This window comes from Erpetoichthys calabaricus, chromosome 8 (genome assembly GCF_900747795.2).
Source record: "Erpetoichthys calabaricus chromosome 8, fErpCal1.3, whole genome shotgun sequence".
NCBI classification, from domain to species: Eukaryota; Metazoa; Chordata; class Cladistia; order Polypteriformes; family Polypteridae; genus Erpetoichthys; species Erpetoichthys calabaricus.
In genome coordinates, this window is record NC_041401.2 from 6,409,632 (window position 1) to 6,435,805 (window position 26,174).

The 26,174-nt window shown below is 42.6% G+C and overlaps 1 protein-coding gene across 3 annotated transcripts in view; it reads left to right on the forward strand.

Annotated features, from left to right (window-relative positions):
- Window positions 1-26,174, forward strand: part of itprid2 (ITPR interacting domain containing 2) — a 285,956-nt gene that overhangs the window by 144,846 nt on the left and 114,936 nt on the right. For all 3 annotated transcript variants that reach the window (XM_028806206.2, XM_028806207.2, XM_028806209.2), the window contains 2 exons: window positions 16,995-17,044; window positions 17,792-17,845. In XM_028806206.2, the coding sequence (XP_028662039.2) occupies window positions 16,995-17,044; window positions 17,792-17,845 (104 nt within the window). The remainder of the gene's footprint in view (window positions 1-16,994; window positions 17,045-17,791; window positions 17,846-26,174) is intronic.

Below are 26,174 nucleotides of genomic sequence, written 5' to 3' on the forward strand. Positions count from 1 at the left end.
TCAGAAAATATTGTGAAAAAGTTCCAATATTGTAGACTCCTGGTGTCCCACTCCACTCGGTTAATTAACCCAAAATACCTGCAAAGGGGTCCTGAGCCTTGAAATGGTCTCTCAGTCTGGTTCAGTAGGCCACACAATCACGGGGAAGTCTGCTGACTTGACAGCTGTCCAGAAGACTATCATTGAGACCCTCCACAAGGATAAGGGGAAGCCACAAAAGTTCAACGCTAAAGGTGGCTGTTCAGATTGCTGTATCTAAACATTAATGGAGAGTTGAGTGGAAGAAAAAAATGTGACAGCAGAGAAAGGTGCACAAGCAACAGAGATGACCGCAGCCTTGAGGAGATTGGGAAGAATTTGGGGGACTGCGGCTGGAGTTGGTGCTTCAAGAGCCACCACACACAGACAGACGTGTATGTGGGATGTGGGCCACAACTGTCACAGCATTCCTCGTGTCAAGCCACTCCTGAACCAGAGACAACGTCCGAAGCGTCTTACCTGGGGGCTAAGGAGAAAACAGACTGGACTGTTAACAGCTCCATGGTCTAAAGTCCTCTTTTTAGATGAAAAGTCAATTTTGCATTTCATTTGGAAGGCAAGGTCCCCGAGTCTGGAGGAAGAGTGGAGAGGCACAGAATTCCAAGTTGCTTGAGGGTCCAGTGTGAAATTTCCAGAGTCAGTGATGATTTGGGGAGCCATGTCATCTGCTGGTGTTGGTCCTCTGTGTTTTAGTTGTCAAGTCCAAAGTCGGAACAGCCAGATGTCTACCAGGAAATTTTTAGAGCACTTCATGCTTCCCTCTGCTGACAAGCTGCATGGAGATGTTGATTTCATTTTCCAGCAGGACTTGGCACCTTCCCACACTGCCAAAAGTAACAACACCTGGTTTAATGACCATAGTGTGTATCACTGGGCTTGATTGGCCAGCAAACTCGCCAGACCTAAACCCAATAGAGAATCTGTGAGGAACAGGAAGATGTGAGACATCAGACCCACAATGCAGATGAGCTGAAGGCCGCGATCAAAGCATCCTGGGCTTCCATAACACCTCAGCAGTGCCACAGGCTGATCGCCTCCATGCCACGCCACATTGATGTAGTCATTCATGCAAAAGGAGCTCCAACCAAGTATTGAGTGCCTACATGGACAGACTTTTCAGCAGAGCAATATTTCTGCATTAAAAATCCTTTTATTTTATTAGTCTTATGTAATATTCTAATTTTCTGAGAGACTGAATTTTTGAGTTTTGAAAGTGGAAGGAATGTTAGAAAATCACCCACAGACATGGAGAGAAGGTGCAAACTCCACAAGGATGGTGACTGGAACACTTACTTGTTGGCATCAATAAAGATGGGGGAAGAGATGCAAGTAAAAACATGAGAATAGCTGGAGGTACTTCTACTTTTTGCCTTTTGCACACTTGTATAAGGAAGACAAGTTTTGAGGTATGGTGGTTACCCTCACTAGTTATGGTGCTGCACTGCGGTGGTGTGTTGCATGCGAAGCACGTGGAAGTGAGAATTTCGCTATACTCTGAATCTGCTGTCTAAGTACTGAGATCTCTTTCTGCACACTTTGTCATTATATCTCGTCTGAAGAAGGCGCCCGAGTTGCCTTGAAAGCTTGCATATTATCATCTTTTTAGTTAGCCAATAAAAAGGGGTCACTTTGTTTTAACTTCTCACTACACTCATAACACTGGTCTACAAAAACATATTTTTTGTTTGCTACTGGGAACTTCAGAGCAGCTCTTAAGTTTATTTACACAGATTTCATATGTGAAATCGTAATTAAGCTAGCACGTCAGGTTTTTGAAATACACATCATTGACATTTTGACACTTTTGAATATCAATATATCAACACGATGTCTGGAGTTTGGACTCTGCCCCACCAAAATTGTTTTGATGTGTTTATTCTGAAAACAAACCAGAAAACGATACCAGAGATACGTTAAAGGATATTTATGTCAATTTACCTCAATATAAAAGTGAGGTCAGCGTGCCCAAAAATGTTGGAGGCACTCGCTTTTGCGCTTGTACTGCATGTACATCTCTCTTTGCAAGAACCAACAGTAGTCACCCATCATGCTCGGAGTGAATTTTCCCCGATATAAGTTTTCCATCACCTTTAAATCTTGATGAAATCTTTCCCCATGCTCATGTGGACGCTGAAGTCGAAAACAACAGGATACAAAAAAACCAATCTAATATATAAAAGCGGTCGGGATTGTCCTTCCGTCCCATGAGTGCAAAGCGTAGCGGTATTCCGCTTATCACAGACTTACTACTTGCGGCTTGCGGTACGAAGCGTCGCGATGTGAGCAGAGTTCTGGTGCTCCCGTCATTCCCTTGCTTTTGTGTGCGATGCGCTGGAAAAATAGACAAAATTATGTCTCCGGAAATAATTAATGTTGGAGTACAAATGCCTCACCGCGTAGTAAATATCAGGGGAGATGGTGCTTGCTTATTCTCATGTATAGTTTATTTAGTGCATGAAACTCCATCTTTAGCGGTACAGATTCGGGCTGACATTGTACGACATGTTTTAAGTAATTGGTCAAGGTTTCAGCCATTTACAATGATGCTGTCAGGAATCTATTATACAAATGAGCGTCAGTATCTCACTGAAATGTCAAAGTCTCAAACTTATGGTACCATTTCTGAGCTAATGGCAGCGGGAGAGTTGTTCCCCTATGAGTTTCAAGTATATTATTATGGAGTCCTACACTCCAAGTTTGGACAGGCACTCGAGGGGATATTTTTCATAAAGAATGCAAGTTAGTCTAATAATTCTGTGCACAAGCTTAATTCTTTTTCTACCTAAATGAAGAACAAATCGTATAGAAATAATAAATCGTATAGCTCTCTGCAGCATGATTAATTCAAAATACAGTCCTTGGTATTTGTGAGTTAAATACTTAGAAAAAACATTATTAACTGTAATGATTATTTCTCGCTCATCTCTGACATCGCTTAAATTTGGTGGGGAAAAAAGTCGATGAGAATGTAAAAAATGTGTCTTCAGTGACATTCTGGCTCCTGTAAGCTAATATACTTTCATCATATTCGCCACAAGCTCAGTATCATTTTCTGCTCTTTGCCTGTCTAGAAAATTCTGGACAACCCGCACGAATGAGGGTGCTGATTCAGTTGGCTTCAGTTTGTTTTTGAACTCGTCGTCAAGCATAAGTTCACGGATTTCAAGGCCAACAAAAACACCTTCCTTAATTTTGGCTTCACTTTTATTGAGACCAAACTTTCTTAAATGCTGAAAAGCATCGCCTTTACTGTCCAGTCACCCTAATTGTCCAAGACCTGGATCATCATAACTAGAAAATGGTTTTCAGATTTGGAGTCAGCAAGTGAAATTTTTTAAAGCACAGGTGAGAGAATCCCAGTAGCAAAATGCTTGTTGACCAGTGTAATGGCTAACACGGTACAACACCCTGTACAATAGATTTCATTTGAAATTGATAAAGTTGCATTTTAGCCCTTCAATCCACAATCGATAACCCATAATACATAACGACAAATTGAAGACTTGTTTTTTCTGACCAGTTTGCAAATTTTATTAAAAATCAAAAAAATTAAACTGAAATCTCTAATTTCTAGAAGTATTTAGAACCTTTGTGCTCAGGTGCTTCCTGTTTTCTTTAATCTTCTTTGAGATGCGACCAGAACTTGAATGGAGTCCTCATGTGCCAAAATAAATTGATGGGACAGCAGCATTCAGACCCTCTGTTCTTGGGAACATCCCACTTGATTTCATTCTCCTTGAGATGCCACTAGAACTCCTGAGCCTGCATGTGAGTGACCATTTCATAGGACACATGTGGACGTGAGTGTAGAAAGTCCCACAATTTGCAAAACGTGGGGACAACAAACAATCCATGAAGACCAAGGGACTCTGTTGACCTCCACCTCCATCAGGTTGTGATAGAGTATACAGTTGTGGCCAAAAGTTTTGAGACAAATACTAACTTTCACAAAGTTTGCTGCCTCAGTTTTTAGTGATGGCACTTTGCATCTCCTCCAGAATGTTCTAAAGAGTGTTCTGATGAATTGTAATTAATTGCATAGTCCCTCTGTGCCATGAAAATGAACTTCATCCCAAATGGCATATCAACTCTGCCACAAAAGGACCACCATTGCTCTGCACAAAAACAGCTTCACAGGCAAGGATAGTAAGACTGCACCTCAATCAACCACTTATCAGATCATCAAGAACTTCAAGGAGAGAGGTTCAATTGTGAAGAAGTTTTCAGGGCGCCCAAGAAAGTCCATCAAGCGCCAGGAGCGTCTCCTAAAGTTGAATCAGCATGCGGGCACCACCAGGGTACAGCTTGCTCAGGAATGGCAGCAGGCAGGTGGGAGTGAGGTGAACGCTTTTGGAGGATGGCCTGGTGGGTGTCCAGAAGGGCAGCAAAGAAGCCAAATAAACATCCGGAACAGACTAATAATCTGGGATTGGATCGCTGATGAAAACCGTCATTTTCTCTGAATCACCTTTCCGATTGTTTGGGGCATCCAGGAAAAAAGAAAAGGTGAGCGGCGCTACCATCAGTCCTGTTTCGTGCCAACAATATGGCATCCTGAGATCATTCATGTCAGCCAAGGCAATGGGCTCACTCACAATTTTTCCTAAGAACACAGCCATGAATAAATAATGGGACCAAAACATCCTCTGAGAGCAACTTCTGCCCACCATCTAAGAACACTTTGGTGACCAACATGATGGAGCAGTGGGCCATAAGGCAAAAGTGAGAACTAAGTGGATCAGGGAACAAAACATCGAAATTTGGGGTCCATAGCCAGGAAACTCCCCAGAACTTAATGCCATTGAGATCTTGTGGTCAATCCTCGAGGCAAAAACCCACCAATTCTGACCAACTCCAAGCATTGATTATTCAAGAATGGGCTGCCATCAGTCAGGATTGGGCCCAGAAGTTGATGGATAGCCTGCCTGGGTCAATTGAAAAAGAAGGGCCAACACTGCAAATATGGACTCTTTGCATAAACTTCATGTCATTGTCCATAAAAGCTTTTGTAACTTCTGAAATGCTTATAATTCTACTTCAGTAGACCATAGAAACCTCTGACAAAAAAGATCAGCGTTTTTAGAAGCGGCAAACTTTGTGAAAACCAACACTTGGGTCATTCTCAAAACTTTTAGCCACGACTGTAGATCATAACAAAAGGATAAAACCATTTGTAAAGCTTTGCGTGTGTCTAAGCATACAGTGGTCTCAAAAATTGTAAAATGGAGAACCACTAGGACTCTTCCTTGAGTGACCTGGCAAGAAGTGTATTGGTGAAGGAGGATGGCCCGGATCCCAATGCGAGCTTCAGAAGTCCTCTGATGGGATGGAGGAAGTGTTGGAGTGGAGTGGTGTGACCATCTCCGCAGCACTCCATTAATCATGTGCTTATAGTATAGTGTTTAGAGGGAAGCTACTCTTGAGTAAAAGACGTCTGACAGCCTCCATGGAGTTTGCCAAATGGTATTTGAAGGATTCTGAGACCATGAGGGGATAAAATTGTGGTCTGAAGAGATAAAAATTAAACACTCGGGGTGCTGGGAGTTCTGACCAAGTCTTGTCAAGATCAGGCACTGCTCATCGCCTGCCTAATGCCATCCCCACAGTGAAGCATGATGGTGGCAGCATCACATTGAGGTGCTTCTCAGTGGCAGGGCCAAGGGGGACTGGTCAGAATTGAGGGAAGGATAAATGTGGCCAAATTAAAAAAGAGGTTCTTGGGATAAACGTGCTTTAAGGACAGCGGTTCATCTGCATGACAAGGACCCAAAGCTTACAGCCAGGACTTCACTGGATTGGCTTTGGGACAAGTCCTACTATCCTTAAGTGGCCCAAACTTTAAACTCGGTTGAACACGTGTGGAGAGATTTGAACATGGCAGTTCAGATGCTTTCTATCCAATCGAGCGGAGTTTGAAAGAGGATCTTCCCAATGTGTAGAATGGAATAAACTGGTCAAATCCAGGTATGCAAAGCTTGTGAAGACTTACTCAAGAAGACTTAAGGGCTTCTACAAAGTAATGCATTTAAGGGTCTGACTACTGCTGGGAGTGCGAGGTTCCAGTTTTTGATTACCACATTTTCACACATTTTGCAATGATGGGTTAGCGAGTGTAGATTGATGGATAAATTTTACCATTGTTGCCTATTTAAAATTAAACAGAAGTGGGCAGAAAGTGAAGGGGTCTGAATTATATCTGAATCCACCATACATGGAATGATAATGACCCTATAATTCAAGATGTCCATTGATTTGCATCAGATTAATTTAATTACTAAAATTGCTGATTAATTTGTCAGTGTTTTTACATTCATTTAGAAATGGGAGCCTTTTTGCAGAAAGCTACTCCTGGAAAAAATGACTGCTGTTTTTATGAGTGCCACAAATCAATTTGGCCGCCTCACATTTTGTATTTGTTCTCCCAGGTCTGGTCACTGTCTGTGTGAAGTTTGCATTTACTCCCGGTGTGTACAAGTTTTTATTTATACCTTCCAGGATGCTCAGGTTTTCTTCCCATCTCCCTAAGACCCTCTTCTTAAGGTGGCTGATTGGCTGTAACTGGCCCCATGTGATTAAGTGGGTGGGTGTATCTGTCAGCTGACCAGATACTTGGGTGTATTTGCTTGTAAATGCCATCCTTCTATCAGATCTGTAATTATGAGTTGAATTAGGAGTACTCTAAGACTCTGCTCTCCTACTGTTTGGTGAAGGATTTCATCACTAGCTGGTTTGGGCCTGTTACTGCCTGCACTTCAGCTGGCTGAATTCAGCAGATGGCGCTCAGATATTTAATGTGGTCGCATGGCTCTGGCATTTTAAGAAACAACAACGTTTTTAAAGGAAAACCTGCACAAATGGGCCCAAAACTCTTGCGCCTGTTCTGCTTGCTCTGTCTTTACTACTTTTGGTCTTCTTCTTGACCATTTAGTCTCCCAGGCATTAACAGATGTATTCATTGTCAGTTAAATTATGTCAGTGAATATCTGTGTGTCGGCCATTCACTTCAAGTGACGCCACTGATACACTGAACTGACTTGACCCTCTCCATACCTCTCTGTTCTAATCGGGCCAAGACTTGCCCAGTAAATGCAACTCAAATGGCGTTAATAATTTCCTGGGTTTCTACTTCTGAATGGCTACAGTGCCTTTAAACTACAATAAATACCCCAATGGTGTTTGTATTAAGAGCTTTACAGAACCAGCCTGGTTATAGAATGCTTGACAGTAGTGATTTTTGACCTTTTTCATCTTCTAGCACATGCAAACTAATTTAGTGAACTTCTGCGGCACGCCAAAAAATTATTTGTTGTCGATCTGACAAAAAAAAAAATAGTAATTATCTACCCTTTTTACTTCAAAGTGGCTTTCTATAAGATCTTTTTGAAACTATTTATGATACTGTGTAATAAAAGAATCCTCAAAATGATCAGGTGCCTTTACTTGTATTATGAGTAGGTGGTACAATGGCAGTGCTGCTGCCCTGCACTAAGCTGATCATGGGTTTGCAACCCGGGTCCTCTCTGTGTGCTTTTTGCAAAGTGCTTTGAGTAGTGGGGAAGGCACTATTTAAATGAAAAGAATTAATAATAGTTATCCTTTTTATGCATGATCAGATTCAGCTGTGGCGCAGTGGAGAATAAATAGGGACACTAGATGTACTTGACAATAAGAATTATTACACCGCACAGTGTGCATGCAACATAAACGTAATGAGTACTAGCTATCTCCTGCAGCTCCGCCCCTGTAGTAGTGAAACAGGGCAAACTTTTTAAAAATCAATAAAAAAAAAAAAAAAAAAAGTAGTAATTTGTATTGAGAAGTACAGTAATCCCTCGCTACTTCGCGGTTCACTTTTCGCGGATTCACGACTTTGCGGATTTTATATGTAAGCATATCTAAATATATAACGCGGATTTTTCGCTGCTTTACGGGTTTCTGCGGACAATGGGTCTTTTTATTTCTGGTATTTGCTTCCTCAGTTGGTTTGCCCAGTTGATTTCATACAAGAGATGCTATTGGCGGATGGCTTGAAGCTACCCAATCAGAGCACACAGCCAAGTTCCTGTGTGCTGCTGATTGGCTCAGCGACGGAGTGCTGCATTAACCAGGAAGTCTCATCTCACTCATTCAGCATTAACGTGCTCTTGCTACTGCATTCAGGGGATTATCACCTTCATCGTCATCATTTTTACTGCGCAGCATATTCATCACCATCATCACGTCATATATAGCTACGTGTACTTCGCTATACAGTAAGTGTAAACTTATCTACCGATTTCATATTGCTTAGCAGTTGTCCCTGTTATTAATAGAGTAAAGGGTGGGTTGTAAACAATACAGGGAGGGTTTAAAAACGTCCAAATACACGTTAAATAATTTAAATAAATATGGTGTCCCTACTTCGCGGAAATTCAGTTATCGCGGTCGGCCTTGGAACCTATCTCCCGCGATAAGTGAGGGATTACTGTATTTATATTGATAGCTTTTGTATTTATTTTTAGATTTGCTTTCGGGGTGAGATTGTAGCTGTGATCTCTTTGGCAAAAATGTTAAGTTGGGACAGTATCTCTGGCCCAGCAGAAGGTAGGTGCACTCAATGTCAAATGTCACCACTGTATCTGATCATGTTCAGCTCTGACGTCCAACCTCGCGTGAGGAGAAGAGCACATGGCCGTGATATCTCTGCCAATGAGCAGCTACCCTCTAAAACTGATGTTTTTGAGAGAGAGAGAGAGAGAGAGAGAGAGAGAGAGATCAGCGCTATGTCTAACGTTACTCTTTAACAATCTGTAGATGATCATGTCTGCTGAACAAATGGGTGTCGCTAGCTAAGCGGAGGCAAGTTACACGTTAGTGTTCTGCGTTTCGTCTGCGGTCAGCCGCAGCCCACCTGCAAAGCCACCATGACCCACAGGTTTGGAGACGTTACTTTACCTTTTTGTGAATGAAACAGGACTACACTTACTAATGTAGATAAGGGAGCTAGAGAGGAGAAAAAATGGACTGAGTGCCCTCCGTAATATTTGTTACCCCTCTGCTGCACAGTTTAAATTTACAAATCGAACAATTCCGACGTCGTGATGTTTAAGTGTACACTGCAGACTTTCATTTATGGGGATTTGCAGACATTTCAGTCACACCACACTTTTTCTACACAGTCCCCTCCATTTCAGGGGTGGCACCATAATGTCTGGCACACAGCAATGGCAGGTCTATTAAAGCCATCATTTTTAGGACTTATCCCTAGCATGCAATGACTGCTTGATATCTGTGATTCATAAATATCACCAGGTGCTGCCAAGTCTCTAATGCAGCCATCTTCAGCTCCTGCTTGTTTCAGGGGGGCTTGTCCCCTTAAGTTTTCTCCTCCGCATATCAAAGTCCTTGCTCATTTGGATTGAAATCGGGTGACTGGCTTGGCCATAATTTTCTATATAATACGCTACCGTGGCTGTCCATTTGGTCTGTCTAGGATTTTAAATCACCTGTAGCTCGCAAACCGTTTGTCCGATTGACCTGAAATTTGGCGCACATATACTATGTGATGTCTACTGTCCGCTTTCAGGGTGATGATTGACCTCCAAGGTTATTCCTCTTTATTTTATTTTATTGTAGAATCAACACTCGGCAGCAGGCAGCAGGACGCCGTTCTCATCCCTACCACCTTCACTGTCACTTCCCCTACCTCTTCATATCTTAAATCATTCTTGAAACAGATTGAAGACTTAAGTGAACTCTTTGAGGGCTGAATATTTTTTTTCCAATAAACAGTTTTCTGAAAAGTAATGGCTTCACACAGAAATCAAAAGAAAACATCTGTTGCTGCATGCTGTGGCTGACAGTTTGCCAAGAATGTGCAGCAGGCTGTCTTCACGTGGCTGGGGCAGCAGCAGCGGTCACAATGCATTGCAATCTGGTTTTTACCACTTATCATTGTAAGTGGCAGTCCTACCAGCTGAACATTGCTGTAGGCGTGTCAGCTACATGAACCTGTTCAGCACCACGACTGGGGACCAATCAGCTGAAGCTGGAACCTCACATTCGTTTTCAATCACTTGTATCGAAATCCGAGACCGACGAGTCAGTCCAATTCAGAGAATAGGCACAACGTCGTCCACGGAGTATTTTGTTTTATGCATTCGCTTTGATCTCTCACCAGATGTTAGTGCCATCTCTGCCATTGTTTGCGCCTTGCTACTCACACGAACACAGGAAATCTCGGTCAAAAACCAATTAAGCTAACTTTCCTTCTAGCAACGAGAGTCCAACTAAAACATAACGGTTGGTTTTGTCACAGTTTACAGATAATTACCATCATCAACGCCTCCTTTTGACTAGAGAGGACATCAACCCTGAAAGAGTTAAGTGAAAAATTAAAGAAAACGTACTAAGTAACTGCAACACAAACATGGACTTAATCGGTTTTAACACGAAAAGATGCTGACGGAAGAAAAGTGGGCCGCTAGGGTGGAGAAAAGAAGAGCTGCTCAGGAAGCAACAAGCGCATCAACCTCTGAATGTACAGAGAAAGAGAGAGGAGGAAAACTATAAGTCAAGTGTATTCGTGCAGTGCGCTGTTACTGGTAATACTAATATTTCTTTACATTTACTGTAGATAGCGCTTTTCTCATGACTCAAAGTGCTCTCTACACTGGTAGGAACCAGGATGTGAACCGATTATCTCCTTATTGACGGACACTTGGATAATATTACACTGGCATAGAACAAATAAACAATAGTAAACGAAAATTAAGTCAAGGAATCATTACTTGAACAGATTTTTATTCAAATTTTTGATTCATCAAAGTGTAGTGGACTAAAAAAATCCAGCTAAGATTCTCACTGCCTTGGACAGTGATTTTTATTTTTTTCAGTGGGGATCCCAGGAACGCATCCAGCCTTAGCCCGACTCTCACAGAGAAAAATAGCAGCTGGTAATAAAACAGAAATGGAAGACTGTATCAAACAATGATAAACGAAATCAAACTATACAAACTATGCACAGGAGACCATCCAGGACAAGAACAATAATCCATATGCCATGAACGGGGAAGACGAAACAGACGGGATACTCCTGACACAAACACCCACCTGTTCCTCTGTATCACCAGCCTTCTCTTAAATTCCTCACCGGCTTACTTGGCCCTGCACCTTCATCAGACGACCAATCACAGCCACTGCTGCGAGTTGAAGTTTCATTACCTTGTAGCGCCACTACAAAAGTAGCCTGTACCATTTAATGATGTAACAGCCAAAATGTGCTAACCTTTTTCATTCACGGTGCAGGTCACCGACTCTGCCTCCAGCAAAAGAACCTGAGACCACCACACTTCCTCCTTCATGTTTAACAGTTGGTGTCACACATCGAGGAACCATCCTGCCACCAACTTGACGGCATACAAACACCCTGTGTGATGAACCCAAGGTTTCAAATTTGAATTCATGGCTCCATAAGACCTGGTCCAGTCAGCAGTAGTCCACAGCTGCTATTTCACGGTCCTGTTGTTTTCTTTAAGGAATGGCTTTCTCACTGCCACTTGCCCTGTCAGACCTGCAGCACAAAGTCCTCACTTCACGATAGATACTAACACTTACTTTTTCTGACCTGCACTGTTAAGCTGTGCTTGAAGCTGTTGAGCTTCGAGGTGCCTGTGGTGACCCTCAAACTTGTCTTCTGATTGAGTTGTGACTTAGGACGAGATCTGGCAGAGCCAATCAGTTTCTTCCAGTTGCCTTTGGATTGTGTAGGACGCCATTGGACTCACTGACAGTTGGATTTTGCACGGTCTTTAAATGAGAGGCTGACACTTCGAGGGGTAATAATGCTCCCTCATTTCTATTGTTAAATCCCATTGTTAATGTAATATTGTCCAAGTGCTACTTCAGAGGGTGTAGTAACAGTCTGTTCCAACTCTACTTTATGACACAGTTTTAAAGTAATCGTTAGAAGCTGGGATACCTGCACAAATTGTTTGGTTTAACTTGCAAGGCTTCATTGACTTGAATTGCTGCAGAACGTCTGTAGGTTGTAACCTATTAGTTGTTCACTGAAGAGGGCCCATTTGTAATACTTAGGCTTTGCTAACCAAAACTTTAAATTTAAACAAACCTCTGGCAGTTTACTGCTTACCTTTTCACCATTTTAGGTCATTCATTGCGTTTCAACTGATTACATTTGACAACATTTGACTGGTAGTGTGTATAATATAAAAATCCGGAGTGGTCTCCCCTCGACTTTCTCATATGCTCAGATATGAGGATGGATATTTGAGAACTAAACCACAAGATAATGATTATAATATTATGTACATTAAAGAACCATCAACAACAAATCAAATTTAATATACTGAATAATTATTATAAAAGTGAAATTGAATAAATTGCTACATGAATAAAAGGTAAAGTACCACTTCCAGTTAATGGAAATAGCCCAAAAGTTGATAGAAATCTACGTTTTATACCTAATACTTGTATGCAAAATTTGGTTGACCGAAGTGAAGGCGAACTCATGTTATCGTGATTACATACACACACAGACATAATTCCAACATTTCAGACTCGGGGAGGTCTAAAATGTTGAGATTCATCAAGATCTCAATATGGAAATTCTGGAGGATTCCAGTACTTTCCCTATATTTGTTAGGTAGAATGCCTAGTAGGGGCTGGGTGGCCTCATGGCCTTGGAACTCTTAAAGATTTTCCTAAAGGCCATCGAACCTTACTTTATTCTTTGATTAGTTTTACCTCATTTTTATATACAGTATCTTCTTTTTTTTCTTCAAGCACTTTAAGTTACATTGTTTGTATGAAAATGTGCTATAGAAATATTTTTGTTATTAAACTTCGTATACATGAAAGTCGGGGAGGTGTAAAACATCGAGATTCATCAAATTCTCAACATTGAGTTTTTGGATGATTTACAATACTCTCCCTATACTTCATATGCGAGAAAGTACAAAGGGAGACACTCATGAGGTCTTCTGCTCCTTCTCCTTCCCACAGGTCTGCCAATGAATGGTGTCTGGTGGTGGCATCAGATCTCAATAAAGGCTCTTCACATGTAGCTCCGAGCTGGTGGGATGAGCTGCCCACCTCTGTCCGACGTGCTGACACCCTCGCAGTATTTAAGTTTTTTTTGGTGAATGTCTAACCTCACTCTTCGGTCCTCTACATCTGGTCTTGTCATCACCCTCCTGCACGCCTGATCACCATGGGTTCCAGGGCATTTAGTCATAGTGCTCCTCATCCCACAAAGCGTTTGGGACCGCAGATTCCCTACCTATTTTCAAATCTCGTCTGAAGGCTATCTGTTTAGATTAGCTTACACTACGTGACCTTAGGCTGTATTCTTATTGCAGTTCCATAGAGAGATGTGTATGTCACCATGCATGTTTTTGTTGGTTTTAAGATTTTTTTTTATCTGTGTGGTGTTCCTTGGGTGTTTAGAAAGGTACCTTGAAATAAAATGCATTATTATGGTGGTGGACAGGTTGACAGGCAAAATTAGACAGGAGTCCCCGTGGACTGTGGTTTGCTGATGACATTGTGATCTGTAGCTAGACCCTGGAGAGGTGAAGATCTGCTCTAAAGATGAGTGAAGGTCGGTAGGACCACCAAGACAGAAAACGTGTGTGAATGAGAAGGAAGTCAGTGGAGTGGTGAGGATGAAGGGAGTAGAGTTGGTGAAGGTGGAGAAGTTTAAATACTTGGGATCAACAGTACAGAGTAATGGGGATTGTGGAAGAGAAGTGAAGAAGAAGAGTGCAGGCAGGGTGGAGAAGAGTGTCAGGAGTGATTTGTGACAGACCGATATCAGCAAGAGTGACAGGGAAGGTCTACAGGACGGTAGTGAGACCAGCTATGTTATATGGGCTGGAGATGGTAGCACAGGAGACAGAGCTGGAGATGACAGTTAAAGATGCTAAGATTTGCACTGGGTGTGACGAGGAAGGACAGGATTAGAAATGAGGGCATTAGAGGGTCAGCTCAGGTTGGGAGACAAAGTCAGAGAGGCGAGATGTGGCGTTGGTTTGGACATGTGCAGAGGAGAGATGAGGGGTATATTGGGTGAAGGGTGCTAAGGATAGAGCTGCCAGGTAAGAGGAGAAGAGGAAGGCCTAAGACAGGGGTAGGCAACGTCGGTCCTGGTGAGCCGCAGTGGCTGCAGGTTTTCATTCCAACCCAATTGCTTAATTAGAAACCAATCATTGCCAATCTCAGACCTTATTTAATTTTATGGCTTGTTAGTCTGTGCAATGTAAGGCTCTTATATCGTAGATTTTTTTCCTTTCCAAGGATATCATCCAAATGATATGAAGCCTAAAACAGATCATTTTCAGTCTGTCACATTTTTCTATTAAGTGTTTTATTAAATCAAACAGTGCATGATGAACACACACAGATGTAATTGGAAAAAAGCTAGCTGGAGAACTGCTGGCTGCTTTGTCTTTTACATCTTATTGCTAATAAGGAGCAATTAAAACACTGAATGCAGCAGTTTAAGATTGAAATAAGCAATTAAGGTTGGAGAACCTTAACAAGCGAGACCACTAAAATGAAGCATCAAAATGTCACTTAAGCAATATGTGCTTCATCAGCAATAATTGAGTTCTCGTTAAGGAACTGGGTTGGAACAAAAACCTGCACATACTGCGGCTCACCAGGACCGACGTTGCCTACCCCTGGCCTAAGAGAAGGTTTATGGATGTGGTGAGAACAGGATGACGAGGACAGAAAGATATGGAAGATGATGATCCGCTGTGGAAACCCCTAATGGGTGCAGCCGGAAGAAGATGATTATTATAATTTTTGATGAAGACCTTGATAAGAGGTTCTTAGTAACTGGTCTTGTGGTGTTCTGTTGGGTGAGAAGCTCTTCACTTGTGTTATCCAATCTTCTTGTTCTGTAACTCTTGTTTCAAAACCATCCCCACTGTGATGTTTGCTCGGTTACGTTGACTGCTTTGGATAAAGTCTGCTAAGTTAGTAAAGGTCAAGCTTTTTCTTTTTTTTTTTTTCTGTGCAATTAGTAATAAGTATTGAGCATTTTTGCCGCGGTTTCCATTAGTGGATATTTTAGAGTAATGAATGCCAGCAAGAACTAATTTGTAACCTGAGGGCTGCCTATACATTCCAACATGATTACATTCATCGAAGTTTTCATTATAATTAAACCTGAACAGGAATAGCAGGACTTGCTCCTGTTGACCGGATTAAGGTGACTTTTTGCTGGTGTGAACCAGGTGCCCGGGTGATCCTCAGTCCTATTAGACTTGGCCTTTTTTTAAAAAAAATAAAATAAATAAATAAATAAAATAAAGGTGTGTGAAGTTGTCACGTGAACTCACCTCCTGCAACGTCAAGGGAGCGGTGCCATTCAGGTGACAGGGTTGTAGCGGAAACAGATTCTTGGGACACAAAACAAAACTTGTGATTGGGAAGCCATTGGAGTTTGTGTGGGAGGTTGAAAGAGTCCTCCGACTACATGAAGTCAATATTTTTCCAACGAAAAGAAAACACACTCGACTTTGGATGTTGTGTCAGGCTGCTTTATTGGCCAGAACGTTTCAGGAGTGATTTTTTCTTACTTGAATAGCCACAAATTAGTAAAGACCAGGTGCTGCGTTGCTTGACTGTAACGCTCACGCAGCATTCAAACACTTTAACAATACAGATCGAGCGCTCGGTGACTCGCTGATTTATCCATTTCATTATTAATGGGCAAATGTCAATATTTGCATATCAGATTCAAATAACCAAATGTTTGTGTCAGTCTCTAATACAACAATAAATCATAAGGTCTGTATACGAACGTAAATTAAATGCGTACATCAGTGCACCACGCTACCTGCCGCTCCACTGCGCGTGTCCGGAAGACTTCCTTCCTCTGTCGGTAGTTCTGATTTGGCTTTCTTTTTAACAATAAGTCGAAGCAAGCTTAGATAGATATATAGATAGATAGATACTTTATTAATCCCAAGTGGAAATTCAAATGCTTCAGCAGCAGCAGCGTACTGATAAAAAATATTAAAGAGTGATAACAATGCAGGTATCACAGTCAATAACTTTGTATAATGTTAACGTTTTCTCCCCCGGGGTGGAATTGAAGAGTCGCATAGTGTGGCGGAGCGATCTCCTCAGTGTGTCAGTGGAGCAGGACGGTGACAGCAGTCTGTCGCTGAAGCTGCTCCTCTGTCTGGAGATGATCCTGTTCAGTGGATGCAGTGGATTCTCCATGATTGACAGGAGTCTGCTCAGCGCCCGTCGCTCTGCCACAGATGTCAAACTGTCCAGCTCCGTGCCTACAATAGAGCCTGCCTTCCTCACCAGTTTGTCCAGGCGTGAGGCGTCTTTCTTCTTAATGCTGCCTCCCCAGCACACCACTGCGTAGAAGAGGGCGCTCGCCACAACCGTCTGATAGAACATCTGCAGCATCTTATTGCAGATGTTGAAGGATGCCAGCCTTCTAATGAAGTATAGTCGGCTCTGTCCTCTCTTACACAGAGCATCAGTATTGGCAGTCCAGTCTAATTTATCATCCAGCTGCACTCCCAGGTATTTATAGGTCTGTACCCTCTGCACACAGTCACCTCTGATGATCACGGGGTCCATGAGGGGTCTGGTCCTCCTAAAATCCACCACCAGCTCCTTGGTTTTGCTGGTGTTCAGTTGTAGGTGGTTTGAGTCGCACCATTTAACAAAGTCCTTGATTAGGTTCCTATACTCCTCCTCCTCCTATATGTATATATGTGTGTGTGTGTATGTATATAAATACTGTTTGTGTATATCCATATAATACTGTATCTCTCAACTGTATGTAATATATCAACATGGTAGGCTTGTGTTGCATTGTTGTGTTTCTGGAAAAGTACCAAAAACCCCCAATTTTTAAACTGATTCCTAACCAGTGTTTTGGGATCTTTGATGCTTCATTGTCTGTCCTTCCTGTTTTTCAGGACACCCCTGGGGGCCTCTCTAGATGATCAGAGCAATCCAGCTGTTAAGGGTAAGTGACCGACTTCCAGCAATAAGCACACCTCCTTGACCCCCAACCCAATGTCTTTTAAAGTGTAAAGGGCTGCCTTTTTTTTTTTTTTTGCGCTTTGTTTTAAACCACAATGGGGAAGTCTACTCTTTCTTGCACAACACACACAGTGACTCCATCGCGATGACCGTGCAAGTGTGTGTCAACAGGCATTTTGGGTTACAAGTTTCTCACCCTGTGTGCCTGATGGAAAGTGCGCCACACCTTAAAAGTTAACTGAAGTTTGCAGCACCCACTGTCAGTTGCAAGGCGAGTAAGCAAAAGTCAATAGAGCGCCGTGTGTTGGAGCGTTGGGAATGGGATGGATCTCATGTGCTTCTGTGTCACCACAAAGTACTGCTGATGACGGGGAGTGACATCATCCTCCGCTTTTAAGTTGAGTCGCAGGCAAATGCGCTGTGAGACTTCTTTAGCTACCGACAGCTGGTGAGGACTTCGACTGCACATTATTTTTTTTTATTTTCCCTTCTGACTTTTCAGGTGTTCCTGTGTTGTGTGTGTGTGTGTGTGTGTGTGTGTGTGTGAGAGAGAGAGAGAGAGAGAGTGGCCACCTATGCACCTGTGTGACTTCCTCTTTCTGAATGACTTTCTGCATGCAGCTAAACATTTGCCATGCCAGTTCAAGATTTAGAGTTTGTGTCTCTGCAGTTTTCTTTCTCTCTCCAGTTGTGACACACGTGTGTTTGCTTTTATTGTTTTGTCCTCCAGGACTGGGAAAGCATGGTGGAAGCTTTGAAGATGATTTGTCTTTGGGAGCAGAAGGTAAGGTGCCTTGCCTATTGTGCGTTTTTGTTTTGTTTTTACCTGCCAGTGCTGTCTTGTAAATTGATCTTTCTTTTTCTAAAGCCTCATCACGCACAGCATTTGTTTTTAGCTTTTGTTTGATTTTATTTTTTTTTGGATAAATAGGTTGACCTTCACCCCTTGTGACTTTTTTTTTTTTTTTTTTGTTTTAAGCGGTTGCGCTGCTGGCTCAAATGATAAAGGTGACATCCTGCTTGAGGAATGTTCTGCTGCTTTATGCCATATGCCAGAGTGATTTTGTTTATTTCGTTCCCCCCCCCCCCCTTTGTTGCAGTGTTGAGGTGTTTACTTGTCTGCACATTCTTAATGTGCCCCCCCCCCCCTTTCCTAAATGCCATTCTCCATCTGAAATGAAAGCATCGAAACATTGCACACTGGGGGGTCTGAAGCATGGCTCAGTGATGTTTCTTGAACACACTGCACTTTTCATGGATCGTGCATTCTGTCTCTTATCTCCCCGAATTTCATGTCACAATTGCCATCCATCTGCGGTGGGTTGGCACCCTTGCCCGGGTTTGGTTCCTGCCTTGTGCCCTGTGTTGGCTGGGATTGGCTCCAGCAGACCCCCCCGTGACCCTGTGTTCGGATTCAGTGGGTTGGAAAATGGATGGATGGATGGAATTGCCATCCATTTGTGGCCTCCTTAAATCCCTTTTCCAAATGCTCGACATTCTGGTTCATTTAAATGTTATGCAGAAATGGATTTGCATGCTGACACACGTTGGTTCAGTTTTTGGGAAAAGTTAGCTTTCCGTACGGAGCATTTGTCTATTTTATGCATGCCTCCCTTGCAACTTGACTAACTGCTATGTTTTACTTTATTTAATTAAATTTGCTGGGGGAATTTTTTTTTCTTTTCTTTAATCATCAAATGCAGAAGGTGTTCACCACACATGTGACGACTTGCCCTTTTAACAGAATTCTTTTGACTCGAAACAATTTTGACGAAAGGGTCATTCAGCCATCATAACTTGTCGGACCCTCTTCACTTACAGTGGGTATAGAAAAGAATCCCCCCCCCCCCTTCGAAAATATTCCTTTTTTTTTTTTTTTTTTGCTTTACAGCCTTAAATGTAAACACACACACTAATATTTTTTCCAGCATTACCTACTCAATGCAATCTCTAACATCCAAGTGAAAGATATCACAGCTATAGTTCAGAAGAATTTATAAAAAATTAAAAAGAATCCCCCCCCCCCCCCCCCCCAAAAAAAAAAAAAACTCAATCAGGTGTCAGTGCCCACCATTTCCATTGCGGTTCCTGGCTTCCTTCCCCCTGTGATCAATTGTAATGAATGTGATTAGAGAAGCTGTTCCTGGACCATTCATTCCCTTGCTTGGTAGTGCGACTGACAGCCAACAACTGATTATGGGGGACAAGTCACTTTCAAAAGATCTCAGAGTTGTGGACAGACATAAGGCAGGAGATGGAGACAAAAAACATCTCAAAGGTACACAGTAAAGTCCATCATAAAGAAGTGTCAAGTGTTTGGTACTACTAGGACCCTCCCTGGATCTTCCAAACTGGATGGAAGAGCAAGGAGGAAACTGGTAAGAGAGGCTACCGAGAGGCCAATGGGCACTTTGAAGGAGTTACAGGATTTGATGGCAAAGAGTGGTCATCAATGGTGTAGCATGTGACAACAATTTCACAAGCACTCCACAATGGTGGCTTGTTCGGGTCGCACTTCTCAAGAAAGGCCACATTAAGGCTCGTTTGAGCTTTCCCAGAATGCAATTTGAAGATTCTGATGCCAAGTGGAAAATGGTCTTCTGGTCAGATTATACCAAAATCGAACTATTTGGACTCAATTTCAAACGGTACAACAATGCAGCTCACCATCCACAACACACCATACCTACAGTAAAGCATGGAGGGGTCAGTATCCTGTTGTGGGGGGGCCTGGGGCTCTCATTAGGGTAGAAGGAAAAATGGATGGGGCAAAATACTTGAGGGAAATCCTGCTACCCTCTGCCAGAAAGTTGAAGATGGGCAGAATGTTCACCTTTCAACACGACAACGACCCGAAGCACACAGCAAAATGGACGACACAGTGGCTGAAGGAGAAAGAAGTGAATGACCTGGTGTGGCCAGTCAGAGCCCAGACCTACATCACACTGAAAATCTGTGGAAAGATCTGAAGATAGCAGACCACCAATGCTCACCATCCAATGTGACTGAACTTGAACAGTTAAACTGTAAAGAAGAGTAGGGGGCAAATATTGAGTGGGCTCAATCAAGGTGTGCAAAGCTGATCGAGAAGAATCCCACCAAACTCAAGGCTGTCATTAAAGCAAAAGGGAAGTCAACAAAATATGGACATTGACATGGGGGGGGGGTCCTTTATTAATCTCAGTAGGTCTTGTTTTTGATTTCTTTTATAATTTTCTGAACTGTAGCTGGGGCGGCACAGTGGCGCAGTGGGTAGCGCTGCTGCCTCACAGTTGGGAGACCTGGGGACCTGGGTTCGCTTCCCAGGTCCTCCCTGCGTGGAGTTTGCATGTTCTCCCCGTGTCTCCGTGGGTTTCCTCCAGGAGCTCCGGTTTCCTCCCACAGTCCAAAGACATGCAGGTTCGGTGGATTGGCGATTCTAACTTGGCCCTAGTGTGTGCTTGGTGTGTTTGTGTGTGTCCTGCGGTGGACTGGCACCCTGCCCGGGATTGGTTCCTGCCTTGTGCCCTGTGTTGGCTGGGATTGGCTCCAGCAGACCCTCGTGACCCTGTGTTCAGATTCAGTAGGTTGGGAAATGGATGAATGGATGAACTGTAGCTGTGATATCCTTCACTTGGATGTTAGAGGTTGCATTGAGTAAGTATAGCTGGGAAGAAATATTAGTTTGTGTTCTTTATTTAAGGCTGTAAAGCAAAAATATGTGAATATTTCGAAGGGGGGGGGGATTCTTTTCTATATCCACTGTATGTAATTGAGTCTTAGTCACAGCAGCAATCATTTTTTGAAAAAAGTCCTCCTTACAAGCAATTGTTAGTGGAATGCAAGGCCGGCTGCCCTATCCAGGGGTTAGCAGTCCAGCACTGGGCTCTCTCATGCACCCACCTGCACTCCTATTCCTGGACACTACCGGTGAAAAGTTTTACAGCACCTCAGTTTGTTGAGTTTTTCTTCAGATTTCATCAGCCGAAATGAATGAATGGTTTGAAATAGTGGAAAGGTAAACCGTAAACTGCCAGAGGGTTAAATGTAAAGTTTTAGGTTTTAAACTGAAAAATGGTAATATCAGAATATTCCAAGTGGACCTTCTTCAGGGAACAACCTAATAGGTTACAACCTACAGATGTTCTGCAGCAATTCAAGTAAATGAAGCCTTGCAAGTTGAACCAAACAATTTGCACAGGTGTTCCAACTTCTGCCGATTACTTAAAAACCCTCCGTGTGTCTTACAGCAGGGGTTGCCAACTCCAGTCGTGGAGGACCACCATGGCTGCAGGTTTTCATTTCTAACCCTTTTTAAAATGAGTGCCCTGTTTGTGCTGCTAATTAACTTCTTGTGAATGTATTTTAATTAACTTTTAATATTTGTTCTCCTGAATTTCTTCCTCGTTCCTCTGAATTGCTTCATTTCTTTCCTTAAATGACACCAAAAGGAAAATGAAATGTGAAGTGAAGGAGCCAACGGAAGACCAACTCAGTCAGGGCCTCAAACTCCAACCAATTTCACTCCAACCAGCTGCTTAATGAGGCGTCGATTCTTGTTGTTAATTAAACTCGTTCTTTAATTCTGTGGCTTGTTGCTGCTGTTGTGGTGCATTAGCAGACATTTCCAAAACTGTTGATTTTTCTCTTTTCTAAGAGCTCTGTTAAAATGTTTTATGGACCTGAGCAGACTGACATTCCTGAGACCTTCACCTTTCTTTATTTTCAGATATTGTGTGATTGACACCAGTTGTTTTTGGCTCATTTTTGCGTCTCATAATTGTTTGGCTGCTAATCAAGGAAAAAAAACAAGGGGTCTGAGTCATTAAAATTAAATGAAAAGAAGTTAATTAGCAGTAAAATCAGGGTCACTCATTAAGAAAAGGGTTAGAATGAAAACCTGCAGCCATAGTGGTCCTCCAATACTGGTGTTGGTGACTCCTGTCTTATAGCATAGCTGGCACAGACTGTGTTAGTACATCCTCTGAAGTACTACTTTGGCAATATCACACTGTATAATGAATGGCAAGAAAATGGCACTTAACAAATTAATGAGACAGGGCATTATTAGTCTTAAAAGTGTAGGCCTCATTTACAGAAACTGCTGTGGGGTTCGGTAATCATTGGTGTCCTACACAATCCAAAGGCAACTGGAAGAAACTCTAGGATGAGATCTGGCAGAGCCAAAGTCACCACCCAATCGGAAGACACATTTCTGAGGGTCACCAGCTTGTGTGATTGGTGCCTCACAGCACAACAGCTTAGCAGTGCAAGTCGACAAAAACGAGTGTCACTTTGTACTGTGAAGAGGAGACTTTGTGCTGCAGGTTTGACAGGACGAGTGGCAGTGAGAAAGCCATTCCTTAGAGGACACAGTAGGGCCTTGAAATACCGGCTGTAAACTACTGCGGACTGGAATCAAATCTTACGGACTGACGAATCAAATTTTGAAATCTTGGGTTCATCACACAGGGTGTTTGTACGCCGTCGAGTTGGTGACAGGATGGGTCCTCGGTGTGTGACGCCAACTGTCAAACATGAAGGAGGAAGTGTGGTGGTCTTGGGTTCTTTTGCTGGAGGCAGAGTTGGTGACCTGCACAGAGTGACTGGTATTCTCAGTCCAAAGGGCTTCCACAGTTTGGCTGTAACATCAGCAAAAGGTGCAGGCTGCTTTGATGAATCAAATTTTTGAAGAGAGTTTTGTACATTTGGTGATTTCTTGACTTGTGTTTTTATTGGCCACTGTTTGTTTGTTCTATGCCTTGATTTCTTGAAGCATCAAGACTTTAAACTGTGTGCATTTTCATCAAAACTGAAGTGTTCTAAAACTTATGATCAATAGTGTAGGACTGATTTAGTTACTAGTTTACCTAATCAGCTCTCCTTTGGGGAAGCGGGATGACCACCAGTGTGCCCAGAGAAGAACCTGCACAGTCGCCCTAGGGGAACATGCAAGCTACACATGGATTACAAAAGGTGTGGAATTTGAAACCTGGACTCTGTGTTATTGATGTATATTCACACACACATACTGTATACACAGTCATATGAAATAGTTTGGGACCCCCTCTCAGCCTGCATAATAATTGACTCTCCTTTCAACACTAAAGATAACAGTGGTATGTCTGTCATTTCCTAGGAGTACTGCGGTGTTTTCTGAACAAACATTTTTAGTGACGCAGTATTTAGTTGTATGAAATTAAATCAAATGTGAAAAACTGGCTGTGTACAAATGTGGGTCCCCTTGTCATTGTGCTGATTTGAATGTCTGTCACTGCTCAATGCTGATTACTTGGTGTGATGAGCTCGTTACGCCTTGAACTTCATAGACCGGTGTGTCCAATCATGAGATATAAAAGTATTTAAGGAGGTCAATTACAAGTTGTGCTTCCTTCTCTTTGACTCTCCTCTGAAGTGTGACAGCATGGGATCCTCAAAGCAACTCTCCAAAGATCTGAAAACAAAGATTGTTGAGTCTCATGGTTTAGGGGAAGGCTACAAAAAGTCAGTAAACTGTCAGTTTCAATTGTAAGGAATGGAATCAGGAAATGGAAGGCCACAGGCACAGTTGTTGTTTAAACCCAGCAGGTCTGGCAGGCCAAGAAAAATACAGGAGCGGCATATGAGCAGGATTGTGAGAATGGTGACAGACAACCCACAGATCACCTCCAAAGACCTGCAAGAACATCTTGCTGCAGATGATGTATCTGTACATCGTTCTACAATTCAGTGCAATTTGCACAAAGAACATCTGTATGGCAGGGTGATGAGAAAGAAGCCCTTTCTGCACTCACACCACAAACCGAGTCACTGCTTGTGTGCAAATGCTCATTTAGACAAGCCAGATCCATTTTGGAACAAAGTGCTTTGGACTGATGAGACAAAAATGGAGTTTTTTTTTTTTGTTCTTTATTTCGTCTTATACGATTTCTCGTATTAGAAATTTGTTAGTTTTCGCATACCCCTTGGGGTCAGAGCGCAGGGTCAGCCATTGTACAGCGCCCCTGGAGCAATTACAGGTTAAGGGTCTTGCTCAAGGGCCCAGCAGAGTAGGATCTCTTTTGGCAGTGACGGGGATTCGAACCGGCAACCTTCAGGATACCAGCGCAGATCCTTAGCCTCAGAGCCACCACTCCACCCCATTTTATTTGGTTATTTGGTCAGAACAAAAAGTGCTTTGCATGGCGGAAGAAAAACATCTGCCACCTACTGTCAAATTTGGTGGAGGTTCCATCATGCTGTGGGGTGGGCTGTGTGGCTAGTTCAGGGATTTGGGGCCCTTGTTAGGCCGGAGTTATACTTCACGCGACGCGGGCTGCAGCGGACGCTCCTGCTACGCAAGCGTTGAAGTGTTTTTATTTGCCCGCGTACTTTACATAAATCTGGAGGAATCCGCCAGGTGGCAGTGCAAGATATTATCATGGTGAGAACATGTTCGGCTTCTCTGTGTTGTGAACTGCCTAGAACACCCATTAAATTCTGATGACACCTTACCGCAATATCTCTGAAAAGGATGTTTATTGATTAAATCCAGGGATGTGTCCATTCCAGCATGCATTGGGCACGAGTGAGAAACAATCCCTGGACGATGCCTCGGCTCATCGCAAGGTGAATACAGGCACACACATACACTAGCGTCATTTTAGCGGCACCAAATCCCCAAATCTGCATATCTTTAGAAGGAAACTGGAGCACACGGAGGAAACCTAGCAGGAAAACATGTAAACTCCAGGCGGGGAATATCAGCGATGTGACTCCCTGCAAGACAGCAGCGCTAACACTCTGCCACTGTGTCACCCCATGTGTATAATTATTAACAGTATTCATTATTTAAACGAAATTACCGATTTATCTGTAAAATGTAATATACATTAATGCTTTTCATCATGAAAGTGATATCAAGTGTAAATCTAAGGATTCTAAATGTGCAGACAGTTGGAATATCATACATTTAATGTGCTCAGTGTGGCTCTATTGCTGGTGATTTGCTGCTGTCGGGAGCAGAGGAAGCCCTAGAAAGAAAGAAAAAAAAAAAAAAGAGCACAGAAGACGATGGCGTGTGAGAATTTTAAAACGTATCGTGTCATTACGATCGGGAATATGCGACGCTTGAATATAAAAGCACCATGAATACATCTGTATGTCGGCATTTTGCTTCACCACATCGAACCATTTATCAAATATCGAAGCGCGCACACCGATCTCGTAGGATCCGCAAAGCGGCTTTCTGTCACATATAGATAGTAAACAGAGACTCTTGACGTCACATTCAAACTTTTAGCACACTGCGCCCCCCGACTTTTTGCTGATACTGCAACTCGCGCACGTGTTGCATTAATTTCTGAGGACCTGCTCAGAGGACGCATCAAACGAATGCTCAGAATGCGTGGTTGCCATGATGCGGGCACGTACGCATTCTGAGCGTGAAGTATAAATGAGCCCTTAAAGTTGAGGATCGGATGAATTCAACCCAATATCAACAAATTCTTCAGGATAATGTTCAAGCATCAGTCACAAAGTTGAAGTTACATAGGGGTTGGATATTCCAACAAGACAATGACCCAAAACACAGTTTGAAATCTACAAAGGCATTCATGCAGAGGGAGAAGTACAATGTTCTGGAATGGCCGTCACAGTCCCCTGACTTGAATATCATCGAAAATCTATGGGATGATTTGAAGCAGGCTGTCCATCAAATTGAACTGAACTGGAGAGATTTTGTATGAAGAATGGTTAGAAATACCTCCATCCAGAATCAGACACTTGTCAGAGGCTATAGGAGGACAGCGTCTAGAGGACAAAAGGAGGCTCAACTAAGTATTGATGTCATATCTCTGTTGGGGTGCCCACATTTATGCACCTGTCTAATTTTGTTATGATGCATATTGCATATTTTCTGTTAATCCAATAAACTTAATGTCACTGCTGAAATCCTACTGTGTCCATAAGGCATGTCAGATATTAAAAGGAAGTTTCTTCTTTGAAAGCTCAGCCAATGAGAAACAAAAATCCAAAGAATTAAAAGGGGTTCCCAAACTTTTTCATATGACTGTGTATATATCTTCACATTACTTCACATAATATATGTATAGTGTTTGTATATATTTTTTTCTTATTTTGGTATACTTTGTTAA